The sequence below is a fragment of the Bacillus rossius genome, chromosome 3 (assembly GCF_032445375.1).
Source record: "Bacillus rossius redtenbacheri isolate Brsri chromosome 3, Brsri_v3, whole genome shotgun sequence".
In the NCBI taxonomy this organism is placed as follows: Eukaryota; Metazoa; Arthropoda; class Insecta; order Phasmatodea; family Bacillidae; genus Bacillus; species Bacillus rossius.
The window spans coordinates 96,482,654-96,503,876 of record NC_086332.1 but is presented as its reverse complement, the minus strand read 5'-3'; the positions used below and the strand labels follow the sequence as shown (position 1 = coordinate 96,503,876).

Here is a 21,223-nt window from a genome sequence, read left to right as displayed (position 1 = left end):
AGGTTACATGGTTATATAATTGGAAGTATAAAAATGTGCTAAAATTATTTTAACATTCATCAATTACAATAAACCATTTACTATAGTAATCCCTTTCAAACTCAACATTTTTTGTAGGAAGATAAAGTGACGAACTACTTTTCTTGATAACCTAACTGGGTTCATACCAGAGTGAGAACACCTTTCATTTTCAGTTTAAGGGCCCCGCCTACCTGGGCACACATACTCAAGATATCCGAGTGGGGCCTATTTACGAATAGCATTTAAGAGTTTGCCGAGGGCCGAAAAGTACTTTTAATTTTGGATTAAGTTTTTAAACTTTATTTTTAGAAGCGTAAAAATGCCTAAAACGCGTGTTTTCAGAGTAATTTTTTGGCATAAAACAATCAGTACAGATTCTTGAAAGCACTTAAGGGGCTTGCATAACACCTTTATCTTCATTTCTCCGCCATATAATGTTACGGTCACCGCTCAAATTTCACAGTTATCCTGTGACGACGAGACGAATGCGCGCTAGTTCAGAGACTTGCACTTAGAGGCTATACTGCGCTAGAACCACCAGCGAGCGTCGCGCTTATCATCCCGCCTCACTAACACACATACACCCCTGGCGAGGCGGGCCCCTTAAGGATGATTTCTAACGTGTTCACATGAACTGTATAGTTGAGCATCTCCCCCTTAACAGCCTGCAAATGTACAATGAACTAATTATAAATTCATAAATCATAATGACATCTTGCAACTGTTTTGTATGATTTGCTTACTATGTGGAGTTCAATACATCAGTACAATAGTGTTACAACTCAAAAAATCTCATATTTGAGTTATTTACACTGCTGTAATCAGCACAAAATTCTCTATTAAATACATCTTCCTCTGTTCCTTCACCAATGCTCTTCCCATTTCCTCCTTGGTCTTCCTTGGGGTCTTTTTCCTGTGTACTTCAATTCCATGATTTTCCTAAGCAGCCTCTCTTTTCCCATTCTCTGTACATGTCCATACCATTTCATTCGTGCTTTTTCAATGATCTCATTCAAGTCTTGTACTCCAGCTCTTGCTTGTACAATCTTGTTCCTGATTTTGTCTCACCTCGTAATTGACAGCATCATACTCATAAACTTCATTCCTATTGCTCTCATCGTCCCAGCATCTCTCTTGTCAACAGTCCAAGTCTCTGCTCCATATGCGACTATGGGCACATACTAGGTATTATACAACACTGTTTGCATTTTAATGGCACCTCCCTCTTTCATACCAAATCTCTCGCACACCTTACAATGCGTCCCCTTGTTGTCCTCGCCTTGCAGTTTCCTCCTTGTTTATGGCATCTCCCTCCAATACACTTCCCAGATACTTGAAGGTTTCTATCTATTTCAACTCAACACCATCTAATTAAATACAAAACCTAACTCCATTTTTGTTCCTTGTCATGACCATCACTTGAATTTAAATATAAAAGTGTCATAATACAAATACTAATAGTAAATTTTTTTTTTTGAAATAGTTTAATATGACATTGTGTAGGAATACAGTTTTTTTTTTATAACAACACTGTTACTCACAGTTTAGCACTTTTGCACATACAAAGTCCTAATACCATTTTGAGTTGTTACAGCATTGCTTTTTCGGATATCTAATAGGAGGTTCATGATATAGTTACGTTTTATAGTAAAGGTTTCAAATTAGAGCTTTGCAGGAACATTTTTCAATACAAGAAATTTTCGGAAAGGAAAAATTTTTTTCCATGGGAATCAGGATGGGATCAGAAAAATAATTTTAATGAACTAAACACTGTTAACTATTTCTATAGAATCAAAGGCTTTCCTGAAATGTCTTTCGTATCATTAAAAACAAAAATCTTAGATTTATTAGGTAAATTATGTATGAGGTGTTCTGTTTTTTGATAGACGATAGGTGGGTCAATATATGATTTATGATATTATAATTAGTTCAGCGTACATTTGCAGGCTGTTAAGGGGGAGATGCTCAACTATACAGTTCATGTGAACACGTTTGAAATCATCCTTAAGGGGCCCGCCTCGCCAGGGGTGTATGTGTGTTAGTGAGGCGGGATGATAAGCGCAACGCTCGCTGGTGCTTCCAGCGCGGTATAGCCTCTAAGCGCAAGTCTCTGAACTGGCGCGCATTTGTCTCGTCGTCACAGGATAACTGTGAAATTTGAGCGGTGACCGTAACATTATATGGCGGAGAAATGAAGATAAAGGTATTATGCAAGCCCCTTAAGTGCTTTCAAAAATCTGTACTGATTGTTTTATGCCTAAAAATTACTCTGAAAACACGCGTTTTAGGCATTTTAACGCTTCTAAAAATACAGTTTAAAAACTTAATTCGAAATTAAAAGTACTTTTCGGCCCTCAGTGAACTCTTAAATGCTATTCGTAAGCAGACCCCACTCGGATATCTTGAGTATTTTTGAAATCGCGTTGTTTTTCCTGAAGCTCTGCACACCGTATGTGTGCCCAGGTAGGCGGGCCCCTTAAGGGGCCTCCCTAGTAAAAATGTTTAGCGCGGTGGGCCACTGGCCACGTGCTACGGCCAGTGGTTGGGCGGGGCGATATACCTGAGCCTGTCGCCTGCGCCGGGATGGACGGGGGAGAGGGCGTTTCAGCGAGGGGGGCGGAATAATGGGAGGGTTGTCATTGTGTGGAGTCCATTTGCTACTTATACCTGCGTTATCTGCGAACAAGATCGTGGCAAGAAAGGTGACTGAATTGTGACTGTTTTTCCCTTTCGCTACATTCAACCAAAAGGATAATGTTCTCGCATTGCCTTGCTTGCTTCCTGACAGTGTTTATTAACTTGAAACATTAAATTAGTGTTGCGATCCAGTCCATATCCATGAAATGCAAACAATCGTCAATTCTGTTTAAAACATGTATTTTTATTTTAATTAACGTTCTACATAATTAAGAGATTTACGTACATTACAAAAAATGCTGTCACCAACAATCGATGTGTTAGCTTGTGTTTTCAGGGGGGAAAAAATGCAAAAATTATATCATTAAAAAAATTTCCAACATTATACTTTCGAACTGACATTTGTGTGATGAATGGTTTTGCACGAACAGTTATGCTTTCATTCATAAAAGTATTCCGCACCGCGACGAGAAATCACGTCCTACTAATAATTGAGTAATAAAACTGGGAATAAAATGATGAAAATAATATTAATTATTTTTAATCTTAGACACAAATCAACTTTTTAAATCGCAATAACGACAAATAAATTTTTAACTTACTTCCTGAATAAAAAGTGCATGTCAAACTTACTTTTAAATTCTGTAAAGAAAAAAAATGTCAGGAACAAACAAGTGTTCCCACCAACGACACATCGTCAACTTTGTATTCTAGGGTTCACGTCGTATTTAGTTACACTAAATATTACTGCATATTATTATTTTCTGGCTCTTATTACACGTTTAGCATTTTATTTTATCTTTGCATATTTTTTTAATGACTTTAACGTTGCATAATATGATGAATAATTATACACGAATGAACTGGAATCACGTTTCGAGTTACATACAGACTGTTCACTACGAGCAGTGTAAATTTCTTAGCTGTTGCAACAGCGGCCTACAGGTGGATTCTGACTGCAGGCTTAGTCAGTCACGCTGAATCCACCTGAGTTCAGATTTTATCGAAGACAAGTGCGGGTGGTATGGAAGAACTCAGTGTGCACTGACTGTTTTGCTCAAGGTGTCAGTGAAATGTATAGCTGGAATCACGGGCGAAAATTTGTAGGATTCCCATGAGGCCCACGGGATAACGTGAAGATTTTGCAAATGCCAGCGGGGCCCCCTCAGACGGACTTTTTTATTTCAGGGAGGTTCGGGCCACCCTGAGATTCTCCCCTCCTCCCGGAATCTACGCATGCAGCTGGAATTAATTTTTAGCCAAGTACGTCATTTGGTGCTGTATTTAGGCTGTCAAAGAAGATACGAAATATGGCTGCTTTGATAATTGACGATAACTCCTTTTTATTGTGGAATAGTACTTACCCATCTACAAATAAATCCCTTAATATACCACCACTACTGTTGGGGATTTTCTATACAAACTATCAAAATAATTTTGGTTTCGTCACTGTCACTAGCTATTATTGTATCATACGAAAACATGTATGTTTTGTGTATTAATTTACGGTATTCATCTCTGTCAAAAAAATATATTTTTCGATAATAGAGTGTAAGCAAGGTAGAATACAATGGCTAATTTTAAAATAAAAATGGAATAAAGTATTTTTTGCTTGCAGTAGTTCAAATTTTTGAATTAATTTAGTTGTTTGTTTAAAAAACCCTTCTAAAATCAAAGAAACTACCTACTTCCTTAATAGATAAATAGTGCTTTAAGATCACACGCTTTCATAAATATTTAAACGCCAACATTTAAAATGTAGATTTCACACAATGATAAAATCTTATCTATTTTCATGGTCACGCCTAATGGAAATAATACACAACAATTCGTCATATATGTTTTTTATGCTTTTAATAACTACTCTACACATGTGCAAATTTCAATATACATAAAACTGAGGAGCTCTGCATTACATTTTTAATATGTGTACGACACTAACAGAAATTGAAGCATAAAACAACATTTTAATTTTTTAATTAATAAGTATTTCATCAACGTGAGCTTTGCTTTCATCTCAATGAAGTCACTCTACATAGAGGAAGTGCACATGTATTCAGTCTTAACATTAGACCCTCCGGATCACAGAGTAAACGAATGAATGGAATTCATAACATTACGCAGGGTTTTATGACATATTTTCCCTTCTACTCAATCGCAACATCTCACTTAGCGCGTAAAATGGTTTCAGTAAACATAACATAAAAAATATTCCCCCCATGTACAGTAGAGGAAACTAAAATGTTTGGAACACTGTAAACTAATTGTATTGTCATTTCTGTAGTCGCTCGAAGTGGCAAACTATGTATCTTTGTTCAATAAAACGAAATATTAAAACAAACAAACAATAACATTACGTTCAGACAATTCGTTACGTGAAGTGAATGTAATAAAATACACAAGACAGTTACACACACCATTACCAAAACACAATCCCATAAAAATCAAAATATTACATGTCGACTTAAAATTATTATTATTCACCATGATAATTTCTTGCGGGTAGCCAGTAACAAAGGGACACAATTTTTATTCATTTAATTAACTTTGACAAAACTTGTAAAACCTGGCATGAGCAAAGTAAGCTGATTCACAATTTTATTTTGCGTCAAAATATTAAACATCAACTAGTAATGAATTAAGAGTATGCTTCGCTTGGTAGAACACCGAATATAGTCATCTCCAGGTATTAAACTGAATTTTGAAAGAGGGACTCAAGTTTCTGAAGAAGTTGTTAACTTTCCTGATGATCCATCGACAGTTCGTAAACGGTCTCATCGTCGGGATGTCGAGCTTGGGACCTTTTTCCTCACCATAGTCCCGTGATCTGTTCTACCATTCGCACAGCTATCCCAACCTATACAAATAGCCGAGTGATACTACTCCCGTTGCTTCTATCATGGAGCTCGCCCGCAGTCGTACTTCCCTATCCAGCCTGCGTAATACACGCGTCCTACCTGCTAGCCGCCAAGAACGCGTCCATTTGTGAAAAAGCCTCACCCGCCAACAATACTAACTCATTAATTATAATATGCAAAACATAAAAACATTACATATGCGATAAAACAAAATTTGCTGCTGTCATAAGCCGAAGAAAAAGAATCAATTTGAAATATAACATAGACAGATAAATACAAAATGGAGTTATCAATAGTAATGTTTTAATAAACAGAATAATATATGTCGTATTACACTAAATACGTGTTCTTACTGACAACCGAATTTAAAAATAAATTAAATTACTTTTTCTTTCTTTTTAAACCATAACCGCATAGAAGAAACAATACTTTTGATACAATTTTTTGCATAACTATACGACAGGACTAAAAGTATATTGTACGTAATAAGTATTTGCTTATAGGAATTAATGCTGCAGAATATACGAATAGATTCAAATGCATAGAATTTAATATATTGTCAAATTTATTTGGAAATATGCATGTAACAAAAGATTGAATTTGAAATGAATTATCTGTTTTTAACTACAAATATAATTTTATCATATCTCACTTTCATTCAAACTTAAGAGTGTCATTTTCAACAACAAAATAGCCACAACTACACTTAAAAATATTTTAACTTGATACTTATATTGTATAACTTTTGATGAAATTAAATGTTAAGAGGTTCATTTAAGTTTGTAAGGAAACATAAATACAACGTTCAAAATAAATAACAAAAATTTTGTGTAGTTAGGAGCTCCGCGTCATGCAAATAAAGGAAAGTTAAACTTTTCAGTATACGGCTGCAATAATTATAGAGGAAAATGTTATTTATTCTTTACTTTTAATTCCCGTTTGGAGAAAATAAATCGAAAAGTACTATACCGAAAGTATAAAGTTGAAGTTCAATATCGCTTGTCAAGTAAGTTCAAGAACAAAATTAAAAAAAAGAAAATTTGTTTTCTTGAATCTACTTTTTTCAGAAAAGTATACATACATACAATATTATTATATTATAAAAATAAAATTTTTTAGTCCTTAAGTATAAATTACTGAAATATTTTTTAGTTAATTAATTTTTTCATGCGAAGAAATATTTAATTGTTAAAATCACGAGAACATAATTTATTATATTTATGTTTTCCAAAAGCTTATGTTAAAGATCGACTATATGCTATTCAATTTGCCCAAAAATTTTACTGAAATAGGAGAGCATTACAAAAACACAATTTAACTAATGTAGGTATTATAACAATAAGTTATGTTCATAAACTATATTAATGGGAAACAAATATTTATCATTTAATTATATGCAACTATTTTCTTTTGAGGTGAAAATTGAGGTATATTTAATGTAATAAGTAAATCCTCTCATAAAATTTACTGAAACTAATATTCTTCATTGTCCGTCATATTATGATTCCAAACAGTTTAAATCAACTGAAACATGAAATAAAATAGTAAGGTTAACCATGAGGTGTGGAAGAAATTAGAGATTACTTTGTAAAATGTTTTAAAAATATCTCATGAAATATTGTGATTATTATGTTCGTACATAATGTAAAAAAAATTCAATACATGAAATTCAACACATACTTTGTATTGCAAGTTATTAAACATATATTTTAAAAACACATGTGCGTATCTAAGTCGAATTGTTATGTAATACATGATGAACATTACCGATACAACTTCCCTTACAAATAACTTTCACCCAAAGATAAGGCCGCGGACAAATTAGGTATACACACTGGTCGCACGAGGAGCTGAAATAAGTAATATAAGAAAGCCGGCCGGAGTAATTCTTTTCAAGCCAAAGCTAAAAGTAATGGATGTTGTTTGTCTAAAGCAGGCAGTGAAATGACATACAAGTTTACAGAATAGCCATATAAGATCTTTGACGCTTCTTATCCCGTCAGTGGACTGTACGCGAAGAACCAACTGCATCATGGCCCGCCGCCAGTTTTATACTTACGTATGAATACACTTGTAAACGTTGGTTTGTATACTTATGTATGTTGCCGACATCGATAGGTATTCTTTGGCAGCTCGATGTGGATTCATTCGAACACGTTTGCGCTAAACACGACATATTTTTACATGAGAGTGACATCGCGCACTGAAAAAAGTTGCAGGTCTGTAACGCAACAGTGATACAAATATTACATAGTTCGAACATTTTCTGGAGCACGACATTCACTTTGGGTAATGCTAAGCTACTTGATAGGTACCCTTTACCCGCTTTAAAAGTGATAACTTAAAAAAAAAGTGTACATGAAAGCAGACTCAGCCATATGTTTATTGCTGTTGTATTTGTCATAAACCTACCCTACGTTCAATACAACCTGTAAGTAGAACCATGTTTTTTTTTTACTTGTGTACAAGCTGTGGTTGTAAAGCGAATTTATATTCTTAGTTAACTAACGTCTATCATAACATATTTGGAATAAGGCTACCTTAATTTTTTTTCTAGATTGCTATATTGTTATATATATAAGTATTACTTAAACGGAAATATCTGGTAATAAAAATAAATGAAAAAAAGCATGAAAGGTTAAGGATTATTTTTTTTCAACAACAAATAATTTATGGTTTAACTGCTTTGTGTACTATATGAAAACAGAACAAGCTTTCAAAATTTCAAAATTTCTTTGATTATCCGTTATAGTTATGTTTGGTTTTAACTCATAAATATTTAAGTTGATTGCCAACGTCACGAATGTACAATAATTTATTTCACACCGCTCTGGGTTGCAGGTAAAGTAACAGGCGTGCAATTTGATCAGAAACGCGTTCTACTTATTCAGGCCCTTTAATTGGGCGTGACGGACCATGTGCCAAATATGTAACAATTATAAGTAGGTGAAGTATAAAAAAATAAAGAACTTGAATGCAAAATAATGCATATAACAAAAATAATTTGCAAGGTTCTTTCGTGGATGTTGTAATGTGTGGGCAATATTTACTTAATTTTGGTTTTTGGATAAATTAATTGTGGTTTAAATTTTTTTAATAATTTTGTATAATTGCTGTAAAAAATTTATTTCCTGCCCTTATTAACTAATTGAGCTGTAGAAATAAGTTTATCTGAAAATTTACGTCATCTTTATTAAACATTGCCACTAATTATACTTTTTAACTTCAAAATGGTTTTTGAATTTTGTAATTAATAACGTACCATCCATAACTACATATGTGAGCGATCGGTCACTGACCTCATCTTCAATCCTCCTCGTGATTCCTGCGCCAGGAGGAACATTTACATAATTCTGACTAGCTTATTTAATATAGAACTTCCCTAGTTTTTATTTTTTTATATATCATCCCATGAACATTTTTAAAACAGTGCAGGCAATCAGATATCTATCTAACCATAAAGCATAGCAAAATGACATTTAGTTTTCAAAATACGATTTTTCTTTTAATTTAAAATACATTTTATATAAAACCTACATTTTTAAGTATCAAAACTTTTGTAAATAGTTAACCATTTGGTTAATACCAGTATAAAATTTTTCCCCGGCATTGTAAGATGTGTAAAATTATTTTGGAAAACTAAAATAATTTTAAAAAATATTGGGTGGTATAATAATTGTTTCTTGAATTTTTATTAAAAATAAAAGGAAAAACAATGAAGTGTATTTTCATGTTAAAAATTAAATATAAATTTTGTCGAATTAGCTAGCGAGACTGTAAAGCCACCAATAAATAGTTTGTAGGACAACTTTCAATGTGTTGATTGATTAGTTTCAATACTTTATTTCGTAATACATGATCTAGTATGGTAAGCTTTAGGATATTTGTAGTTTAAACAAAAGCAATGTTTTAGAGATACACGAATATAGTCACAGAGTAAGTCGAGCACATGGTACTGTGGCGAGGCACACTAAAAGCAATTCTGAGAATTTCTTTCGGTCACGGGATTATCTTTTACCGGTGCCGGTTGTGGGTTGTCTCCCTCTCACGCACGCACGCACACACAGGTAGCCTGCCTCCCCTCCGGGCCAGGGACCCCCACCACGCTACCTGAGCTGTGGCTGCGAGCTGGCTTCGCCGAGCGGCAGCACGAGACGGTGGAAAACTTTCAGGATTTGCGGAAATTGTGGAAAAGATATCTCGGAATTCAAAGCGATGACTATATGTTTTAAATACATGAATTTCTTCAGAAAAAAATTATCTTTTTTTCTAGACTTGTACTTTTTTTCTGTCATTCTCCTAAGCAGTATAAAATGGCCCCAAAGTTGGACAAGTTGGTGATTTTTTATTTCATATTTTGATAGAAAAAAACAAAAATGTAAAAGTATACAGACAATTCGTGTATTATCTTCTCGTGGGTGAAAAATTTTCAGATTCGTAGTGTCGATTAATAAAGTCCCATCATTATTTTAAAAACATAGTGTTCCGCTAACTTCTGATGCTACTAGGGAGGCCCCTTAAGGGGCCCGCCTCGTCAGGGGTGTATGTGTGTATGTGTGTATGGGTGTATGGGTGTATGTGTGTATGTGTGTATGGAATATATATATATATGTATATGTGTATATATATATATATACACACACACACACACACACACACACACACACACACACATATATATATATATATATATATATATATATATATATATATATATACACACATATATATATATAGAGGGTAATTAAGTCTGTGAAACATTTCAAAAAATTGGTACAGTGAAATGGCTACGAATTATGTAACAAATTATATACCAGGTGAAAGAAAAACTCTCAAAGTTTTTTTTTTCACTAGTTATAAATGTTCTATGTGTCCACCTTGCATCACACAACACACATCTAATCGATAGTTCAATTCTGCCCATACCCGACCCAGAATATCAGGAGTGATGGTAAGAGCAGCTGCTACGATGCAGTGTCTCAATTCGTCAAGGTTCTGTGGTAGATGTGGAACATAAACACTATCCTTGATGTATCCCCACAAGAAAAAATCTCAAGGTAAGTCCGGTGATCGTGGTGGCCCCGGGAGAAGCACTTGGTCAGCGGCCACCCCACGGCCTATCCAGCGATGTGGCAACGTCTCATTCAGATAATCTCATACCACAGTGTGGTAATGAGGTGGAGCACGATCTTGTTGGAAGATGAAGTACCTGCTATCAGCTTCAAGTTGAGGCATAAGCCACAATTGCAGCATGTCGAGGTAGGTGATACCAGTGACAGTTCTCTCAGCGAAGAAGAAGGGGCCATAAACTGTCTTGTTTGACATGGCACAGAACACGTTAACTTTTGGCGAATCTCGGACGTGTTCGAAAGTTGCATGTGGATTCTCTGTCTCCCATATGCGTGTGTTGTGTCGGTTGACTCTTCCTGAGAGATGAAAAGTGGCTTCGTCTCTGAAAATTAATTTGCTTGCAAAGTCATCATCTTCAAACCGGTTCTGCATGGCAATACAGAACTGCAGTCGGAGCAATTTGTCATCGTGGCTGATGGCTTGCAGAAGCTGCAATTTGTACGGCTTCACTCTTAATCGCTTACGAAGAATTTTCCACACTGTTGGCTGAGGGATGTTCAATTCTGCACTAGCCCGATAAGTTGACATCTTGGGACTCCGCACCATCACGTCCCGTACACAATCCACTGTCTGTTGTGACATGCCTGGCCGACCCGACCATTTTGCGTCGCACAATCAGCCGTCTTCCTCGAATTTCTTGTACCACTTCATTATGCTATTGTAAACTGGTGGTGTTTTGTTAAACATGCCACGGAAAGCTCTTTGGACACTCACTACCGATTCGCTACGGGCGTATTCAAGCACACAAAAGGCTTTCTATGCCTGGTTCGCAGCCATTTTCAGCAACTACATGCACTAGTGCCCCTGTTGGTTGTTTTGGCGCTACATTCATAAAAACTTTTGAGAGTTGTTCTTTCACGCCGTATATAATTTGTTACGTTATTCTTTTCCATTTCACTGTACCGATTTTATGAAATGTTTCACGGACTTTATAACTACCCTGTACATATATATTTTATTTATATATATATATATTTATATATATAAATATTTATATTTATATATATAAATATTTATATTTATATTTAAATGTGAATATTAGATTCAGTTTGTAAGTAAAACTTCAGAGGCATATTCAGATCAGAATAAGTGAAGCAAATAACTGCTGTATAAATAAGCAGTTGGCCACAATTAATGTATGTATATCTGTTCTTTAAAACTTCTGGGATGTGGGTTTAAATAGAATGTACACAGAGAAGTTTGTAGCTGAAATGGAAATTTATTAAAACTATATAATTTAATTAGTTAATTTCTCTGTGAAAATAAATTCCCTTTAATTTAAGAACTTAAATTTTTTAATTATGTAAACAGTAAGAAAAAATGTGAAATATAACATGCTACTTTCTTTATCTGTCATGTGTATGACTCCTTGAGTAAAAGGAACCAACCTTTTCTTGCTTTATTTATGCTGTGAAGCAACCCTTTCTTTTTCAACTCTTGTGAAAACACAAATGCCAGAGCTTTCAAGATAAAAATTGCCTGACCACAGTTACTTCACTAGGAGCGAGGGGGTAGCTGTGCATCCGGTCAGTTGCGGTGTATTATCTACCCAAAAAAACATGTTAAAGCATGTTAGGATAACACAGATAGTCCTTACGTTTGGAGCTGGTTGTTTTTCCACCAGACATACTAGTTTTCTTCTCCACGCTTTTAGCTTCTCGCAGGCTTGTATAAAGCTATACCTGTTTGCCGACAGTTCTAATATTTTTGAACTCTCTTTACGGTAAAATGCAGTTAGCAAATAATGCAGAAGGTTGTTAGTTCTGTCCTGAATAACCATGATATATCTATATTTTTCTTTATTAGATTTATCTTAATTTATGCCGCTGAATGCATTGAAGAATAAAAACCTCAACATAAATAACCAACATTAAAACAGTTGAGATATTCTCTTCACGCTGTGTGTTACATACTTTTTTTGATTGTTTTTCTGTTTTTGATACTGTTCTTTTTTTCCAAGAATACTACTAATATTAAAATGAATAAATAATTTCTTGAAATAATGAAAGTTGTTGAGACTTACTAATGGACTGCTTTAGACAATGCAGATTGAAAATGAAACATGATTTACATTCTTGTTTTCTTATGTAAGTATGGTGATAAAAATGTTTTTTTAAGCCACAGTCATTAAAAATGTGGAATACTTTATGCAAGTACTCATGCAAGACTGTCACATTCTAAAATATAGCAGCATTAATTATGCACAATGTTAATTTAAAAAAGGCTTTTCTCACAATTCTATAACCATATGTTATATAAAATACAAAATACATAACTTTGCTGAAAGTTTCAATAATATCCTAAATTTTAACATGCTACAGTAGGTATTTAGTTAAAGAAAGAGCATTCACTAAAAATAGTGTACTGAAATATTTTGAATTTTAAGTTGTAACACTATTGTAATAAGGTATTGAGTTATGGATTAGCTAGTGCTCAGAAACTAGTTTTCCCCCCCTCAGTAAACTATAATATTTAACAGGCTAAGTTTTAATCAGAGGGGTGAAGAGGAGAAGTGATTGGGCTTTCTAGGATCGACACCCACTTCCACGGCCCTCCTTCCTGGGCTCTGTTATCCATCTCTCAGCGGCCTGGCAATTCAGCGTGGAGTAGTGTGAATAAGCACCGTTATTCTGGAATCTTCGAGCTTTGGGTCGGCCTGGGATAAACACGACACGTCACAACCACTCCAGTTGGTTCCAGAAAGACTGCCAAGGGTATAAAAGCGGCGACGCCCGAGTACGTGAGAGTTCCGACAGGCGAGGGAGTGAAGTGCGAGTTTGGCAAGGAGGATGAGAACCCCCCCTTTGCGAGCGGTGCGACGCGGAGCAACGGAGCCGTGCGAGTGCAACCGAGTGGCAAGAGACTGTTTGTGTGGACAGGCGTGAGGTAAGGGACTAACCACGTTGAGCCCAACTCCAGTGAGGAGTGTGAACTATGGACTGGACAGATATTTAGTGATTTGTGAACAGACATTAAGTGCGGTGATTTAATTAGTAATGTAAATATTAGTAGTAAATAAAACTGTATAAAATTAATTGGGCTATCCTTACGAATCAGTTTTCCCCTGTCATAACAATATAATTACATATTAATACTAATTATTTATTGTGGGCGATAAAATTCCATGTTTTGTTTGCCAAGTTTATTTTATGTGTCAAGTTTTTTCTAACATTTCGCTTTCTAAGAAAGCTAAATTTTACTTACTCTAATTTTTTATTTTAACTAAAAAAACTTTTTTTTTTTTTGCTATCTTGATATACAAGATCTCTGACCTCTCATGAACTTATATACTCACATTTTGAAAATTCAATGAATCTCACAAAGTATAACTCAAATGCATAGGATCAACAGCTGACACTTTCACAAATGACAAAGGAAGGTAACAAGTCGGTACTTCAGATTGCAGCATAAGACAGGTTAAGCAATGTTGCACAACAAGAAACAAAAAGCTCAAAACTGACAAAGTTAATCCACACAGATGCTCTAACCTCCACAGCATCTGGAATCTTGTTCAGCAAAGCCAGACATTCCACCAAGATGGCCATGAAGTGCTCTGAACTGGCTTCAGGATCCACGGCATCTACATCCTCCTGAATGCTATCCATTTGGTCACTTCCCAAGCTGTTCATGCCAGGTCTGAAAATCACCATTAAGACAACTACTGCTTGTTTCATTAACATTTCAATACATTTTTTTGGAAATGTAGGAAAAGGTTTTTTTTTTCCCCTCTTTTATTTACCGAAGTTGTGGTGGCCTGTAGATGTTTCATCAGCTTTCTGTTCATCACAAAAAATATAGATTGGAAATTGCTTAAATCTTGAACATGTGGTACGTTAGTAATGATCTGCAACTGTTTACTGGCACTGGGAATAGCAGGTACTGATCATAATTCATTATAATTTGGTTTGTTAGATGAAATCAATGTCATAAACATGTCAAGAAATGCTAAACTTAAGCAAGCAGGTCATAATTATTGAGTGAGTGCCAAACCTTTAAATTAACAAGTGCTTATACAAGGAATGCAGTATATAGATACAATATCATAGTGCAATTAAATTGGTAGAAGGCTGCTTACGTTGTAGACCTATGAGGGAACGTTATAAAGAAAGTCACAAAAGATAATTAAAAAATTATTTACTGTGATAATGTTTCAAAATTATTTCTATTTCTCAACTTAATCACCATCAATATTCATTCACTCATACCATCATTTTATCATTACCCAACACCAGATGAATAAACCTTTTTTGGTTGCTGTATCAGCCACATTAAGACATATTGCTATTCTACCTTAATATTATTGAGAATCAACACCACCATCACCATTTTTAAATAAATAATGCATACGTGCAAATGTTAACCAGTCAATATGAAATTAATATCATAAAGCTGGATAATGCTGCAATTCTGGAAAGCATAGTAAAGTCCCTCATAACCAGACACCTTTTAACCAGTTACCACCACGGTAAATCAGCAGTTCAACTGAACTCAATAGGCTAGAGATTCGGACAGGTCCGTGAGTCATCATCATCACAAACTTGTGGAGGTCAGTTGAAGCAAAGGCAGGTTAAAATATGGCTGGTTAAGATGGAATCCACTGAACTAGCTATCTTGCCATTACTTGAAGATGAATGTCAATTGTAAATTACTTAATGACTTTCCCTCGCACTTACAGTTCATGTAAGAAAGGTGGGATGAGCCAAACAGCTCAATGGCGTGCAGGAAAGGGGAAGGTGAGTCAATTGTCGCAGCCATCTGAGGGAGACGGAGCTGGAGACGTTGAGCAGGGCTCGCCTGGCCTTGGGGGTGCGGGACGAGCCACGCAGCTCGGTGGCGTGCTGGGAAGGGAATGCCGGCCAAAGCCGCCTGTCAGTGTGCAGCCCACGGCACGAGCGAGGACCACCCACCTGGGGGAGGCGGAGCTGGAGACGTCGAGCAGGGCTCGCCTGGCCTTGGGGGTGCGGGACGAGCCACGCAGCTCGGTGGCGCGCTGGAAGGGGGAGGTGAGCAGGTTGTCTCGGCCGGAGCCCTGCCGCTGCAGGGCTAGCACCTCCTGGGTCGACCGCACATACAGGTGGCAAGTCAGCTCCTCCATCAGCTTGACGTGCAGTTGCTGAAAACAAAAACACAACGGTCCAAGTACGGATATAGACAGTGCGCACATTTTGCTTCTAAGTATTTGTGTCCAAATTTCAATTTTTAAATATAAAATACTATGAGTACAAGGAAAAGGTAATCTAGGGTGCAGCGGTGTGCACACAATATACGTGCTGTCATTCCTCGCCACTTCAGAGCCGACCGGACAGGTAGCTGCTCGTCGCCCGCCCACCCGCCCTCCTCTGCGTTGCAGCTGGTTTTGGATGCTTGCATCTCTCCCGTAGCAAACATTACAGAAAATCTACTGTAAATTACAGCATATCATACGGTATAATAGTGCCCACCTTTCATACACACTGTTATTCCTATGATCACATGAATAGTCACCTGTACCAGTTGTGAACAGCATGTGGAATGTTAATACTAATTACTGTCATATTTTTTTACAGACCTATAAATTTTTAACATATCTCTCGTAAAATAAACAAGGGAACCACGAACAGTAGAACTTAGTATTTGACCGCTTTTACCCCCATACTTAATTTGCAACCACTGAGACTTTCCTCCACCCTCTTTTGTTAATTACACCCAAGAACACGCCAGTATCCAATCTTTACAGGAGAGAGAGAGAGAGGGATGAAAAGAGCAAAAGAATACTTCTGGTTAAACAAGACTGCCCAGTGCCTGGTTGATAAGCTGTAAGTATTTCCCGTCTTGTATTTCTACACGCTTCCCCAAATCAACTTTACAAGTTAAACTTTAACAGCTTGCCGTTAAAAATGTTTAATGGACAATGATTACCAGTATAGAGGGGAAGAAGTACATAGTTCAGTGTATACCTATATGGTTTCATTAAAATGGTCATAGGCGTTTGTGGTTAAGAAAATAACTCTACTGTAATGATAAACACATCCATTAAAATATAATGTACATTTACGTGCGAGAGACCAGTGGATTCTTGAAGGCCATTTAGAATTATTTGTTTATTTAGCAAGTAAAAAAAAAAAACTTTGTTGGCTCGTCAGTGCAGAAGACAAGATTGTTTAAGACTGTTTGTATATCTAGGAGGGATGAACTTTAGCCATGAAGAATGTAAACCAGGAGAGGGAGGGGTAAGCTATGCAACGCCATAATACCATCACTGTTGGCACGTGCCAGCCTAGTCCGATGAGTTTCACGTGAGCTCACTTCCGTTGCAGAAGCTAGTCGCCAAATTTTTAAACCTAATGTCATTTTTTGTTGTTCTTCTTATAGAAACATAATTGAGAATTTTAGAGCCAACACAAAATATACACAGTGTGTTAATAAATAACATGTGTAGTTTTATAGAATTACATTGTATTTTTTTAATTTGCTTCTGATTATATTTTAGAGTCAAAATTTCCAATTTTTTGACGATTCCTGAGAATGTATTTGTAAAATCGCTGCTTTGTTAAATCCAGGATATGTAAAATCAGGTTCTAGGGTATGTAATATTTTTACCAAATGGGGAAACTGGGTTTAAAAGGATAGCCCTATCAATTGATTAAAATGTCTCTACTTAACACTAATATTTACATTAATAACAGTTTACAAAGTGATTACCATCTAATTTCTCACTTCTCACCCTTCACGTCAGAGTCCACACACCACAGTCCACGAACACAAGTTGACCCCTAATCACATTTGCCTAGTTGCCCCGGGTCTTCTTCCTTGCTCACAAAACTGCAGCACAGTCAATACGTAGTCGCCAGAGAACTTGCATGTTCGCTGTTATTGCCAACCGCAACCCACTGGTATCACTAACAACACCTCCGTTTCAACGCTGGTATCGCTCCGAGGACTCACCTATATCACCACAAGCCTCTCGACTGAACTCTCCCGGACTCTCTACTAGTCTACTGTATGCTCTCTTCCCTCCTGCTGCTCATCGGCTGGTCCTTTATATACCCTCTGTCTTAGAAGCTGCCTGCGGCCTTCTGATTGTGTTGTGCAACCAGGGTCTCATTCCAACTCCTGCAGGCACTAGCTAGGAATTGCACAAGAAACGCGACCACCCCGGAGACTGAAGAAGCATCAAGACTTTGACAAGGCTAGTGAGGAAAATAAGATGAAGGGGGTGAGTGAGAGGTGTTGAAAGGTAGCAACTAGATGACATACACCTCACAATCCAAGGCCAGGCACATGCCACGTGGTGATTTTGCGCTTTATGCACTCATTGGGGGGAGTGGGTAGGCACTACCAGGTATTCATGGTAGACAATTTTGTCAAACCTTGTGTTATTTTTATTGATATTTGGAGGCATTTAAAATAATGCTAAAGGTTATTTGTACCTATTTTGCTAGTTGGTTAATTTTTTGGGTGTCATCATGATTTTTTGTTTACTTATTTTGCTGTTATTCTTTGCCTGAAACATTCTGTGGCAGTGAGCCATGTTAAATTTTAATTCATGATTTGACTCAAATTTTCACTCTCTTTACATATCGTCTGGACAGTAATTACATTTCAGACTTCTCATAAGAATTTGAAAGACATATGTAATGTTGTGCAGATGCAAAAATTTTTAATGTCAAAATTGGTACGTTTACAGAACATTGAAAAAAATTAATTTTAAAGAAACTTTTTTATTAGAATGCTTTATTACATTGATTGGTAGTCTTATGTAAAGGTTACTTTCTCCAGATCAAGTGATCACAACAAAGAATTGGTTAACTGAATGTGCTAATATTTGTTTATAAATTATTCTTTGCATCAATACAGCAATTGAGGCGGTCTACGTAAAACAGGCGTATAAGCAAAAATGATGTTTTGAGAAAACACAAAAAGAATATTTCATTGCTTTCTCCTGTTGTCATAGTAATCATTATTCCTGTAATTTAAATTTAATATAGATACTAGATCTATATGAAAACACAGTCAATATAAATAAGCAGCATCATTCAGGACTATCAAAACATAACATAACCACAAAACAAGAAAACCTGACTGTGAAAACCAGCTGACATCACCTCACAAAAACAGGTGTACCAACTTCAATTTTCAAGATATTGCGATGAAACTTGCACCACTGAATTCTACACGAAATGGCGGATCAAATAAAGCGATCTGCGTAAAAAGGGCGTATGGACCCATACGCCCGTTTTACGTAGACCGCCTCAATTGAACTCTATGGAATTGTCTTGTTTGACTACTCTTTAACATCCTTAACTTAATTTTATCTTTGCTTTTAAAAAATGTTTTTTATGACCAATACTAAGTCTTCTTTGTAATTTATTGAATGATCTAATTTAGTTTTATAAATTAAATCGGTTGTATTAATGAATAATGTTTCTTGTAACTGAATAATACTGATACAGAGTATTATATGTCAGTGTTTCAAATGTAATAAATGACCTTCAAGATCATTTTGGACATGTTATATGAAATAAGGTAAATTTGTAACAGCTGTGCTGATTGGTCAGTGAAAGTTTAGACGAAACAATAAGTAGTGAAAACAAATTTTGGAACTTTTATTATCTATTTAGTTACTCAAGTGGATGGTTGTGTCAAAGTCAAAATTATAAATTTGAAGATTTCATATACGTAAAGGGTATAATGACAGTGCTTGAAGATAAGTTTTGTAAGAATAACCAGCAATTCTTCGATATTTTATTTAGATACTGAAATTATTTGACAACTCTGATTTAAAATGAGACCACAAATTATTTTACTGAGCTGTAATTAACATTTGACAAAAAGAAAAATTAAAAAAATTCTACAATTATTGTAATTCAAGAACTAAAATACAACAAAAATTATATATTTCTACAAAAGAAAGCATTGAAGGTACAATGTGACTTCAAAACCTGTGACCAGAGTTGTAGATCTACTAACCAACAGATAGTCGTAAGAAATATTATCAAATTGTGGCGAACTACAACTTCTAAAGCTGTAATTGTGTAAGGAAAACTTTAAGTCGACAAACCAATGCGAAAGACATAAGGACTGGGCGTATAGAGTATTACTAAGAGGTATGTGGGTAATAGAACAAGGTATGTAAAAGGGTTGTGTCATTTTGATAAAATTAAGCGTATGTAGTATTCAATTGGTTTGGACTTTTATATGTGACTGCCCAGTAATAACTTTTATTGTTTGTACAGTACACGCCCAATTATGCGCGAAATTAAGTGGCAGGGCCACCGCGGATAGTGAAAATCACGGATAATCCGCAGAAGAGCCGAAAATGGGAAACGAAAATGGAAACATTAATTTCTACTTAAAAATTTAAGTTCATTAAAAAATACAATTAATAGTAAAAATATTTTTAATGATGCTAAAATGTTAGTATTTTACTGAATAATTAACATACAATACATTTCAGTAATGTAAACATAAAAGTGCTCGGTACTTACTTTGTAACAAGGATACAGTACTGTACGTACTCAGAGACTTCATTAGACACTAAAAAAGCAACCATACAACTAGAAACAAAGAGCGACAGACAAATGACTTCATTAGACACTAAAAAAGCAACCATACAACTAGAAACAAAGAGCGACAGACAAAAAAAGCAATGCATGCCAGCCTACTGAGTGAGTTCCGAGAAGGCCTGTGGCGTTTTACTATATACTGCACACAATACACTAGTCAGTAGAGTTCAAATTTGCTCAATTGTAATAAAATACAGATTTACATATGTGCTGTATTTTTTCATAGCAGGCACGGATCATCCGCACCGCAGATCAAGCACCCGCGGATAATAGGGAGTTTACTGTAATTGGTTTTTAGTTTTACACATAAATACCCAGAGTGTGATGGTACCGGCTTTACCGCCGACTCATCGGGTTTTGTGGTCCGGCTGAAGATGAGCCGCCGGACGAATAACTTAAGCCGAACTACTGGTGTTTCTAGTATTCATTTATTATCATATGCCCACAGGCCAGCACTTATTACACAGCACGGCGGCGCTCGGCCATTCGCTCTCGCGTCACACAACACAACTAACTAGTTCCTTCCTGCCCTTTTTCATGAACAGCACTTTTTTAATCCAACATGGCGGACACCATTGGCTCCACCCACAATCACAATTAAATATTACAAAGTTCAGCCAAGTTCCTCATACTGGTTGCAAAACACATCTAGATATATTAACCAACTTTGGACTGCTCACCTATGACAATTAAACATTATAATAAGCCACAAAGATTAAAGTTACATGCGGATGAAGAAATAGTCCCGCGGAGGGATCTGTGCCCGACAGCAACATGGAACAGTGTTCTTCACCCATAATGTTCTAGAACGAAAGTGGGCTGCCAATGCAACTTCCTGTAATACATTCACATGAGAGCAAAAAGGCACCATCTCCATAATTAAAATAAGGGAGGTTAACTAGAACAAAAAAAACTTGTTAAATATAAAATGAATAAAAATGGTTATCAGACATAAAAGATCAGAAATAAATCAGTGATCACAATGGTACCTAAATAGTCCGTGATATTTAGTATTTAAAATTATATTAAATT

General features: G+C 35.9%; 1 protein-coding gene across 1 annotated transcript in view; it reads right to left on the bottom strand.

Moving 5' to 3' along the window:
• The window catches only part of LOC134531057 (exocyst complex component 4), a 144,321-nt gene that overhangs the window by 98,724 nt on the left and 24,374 nt on the right, over positions 1-21,223 (bottom strand). Inside the window, exons 5-6 of the mRNA XM_063366571.1 lie at positions 15,554-15,759; positions 14,135-14,282 (exon numbers count right to left, since the gene is read on the bottom strand). Coding sequence (XP_063222641.1) covers positions 14,135-14,282; positions 15,554-15,759 — 354 coding nt within the window. The remainder of the gene's footprint in view (positions 1-14,134; positions 14,283-15,553; positions 15,760-21,223) is intronic.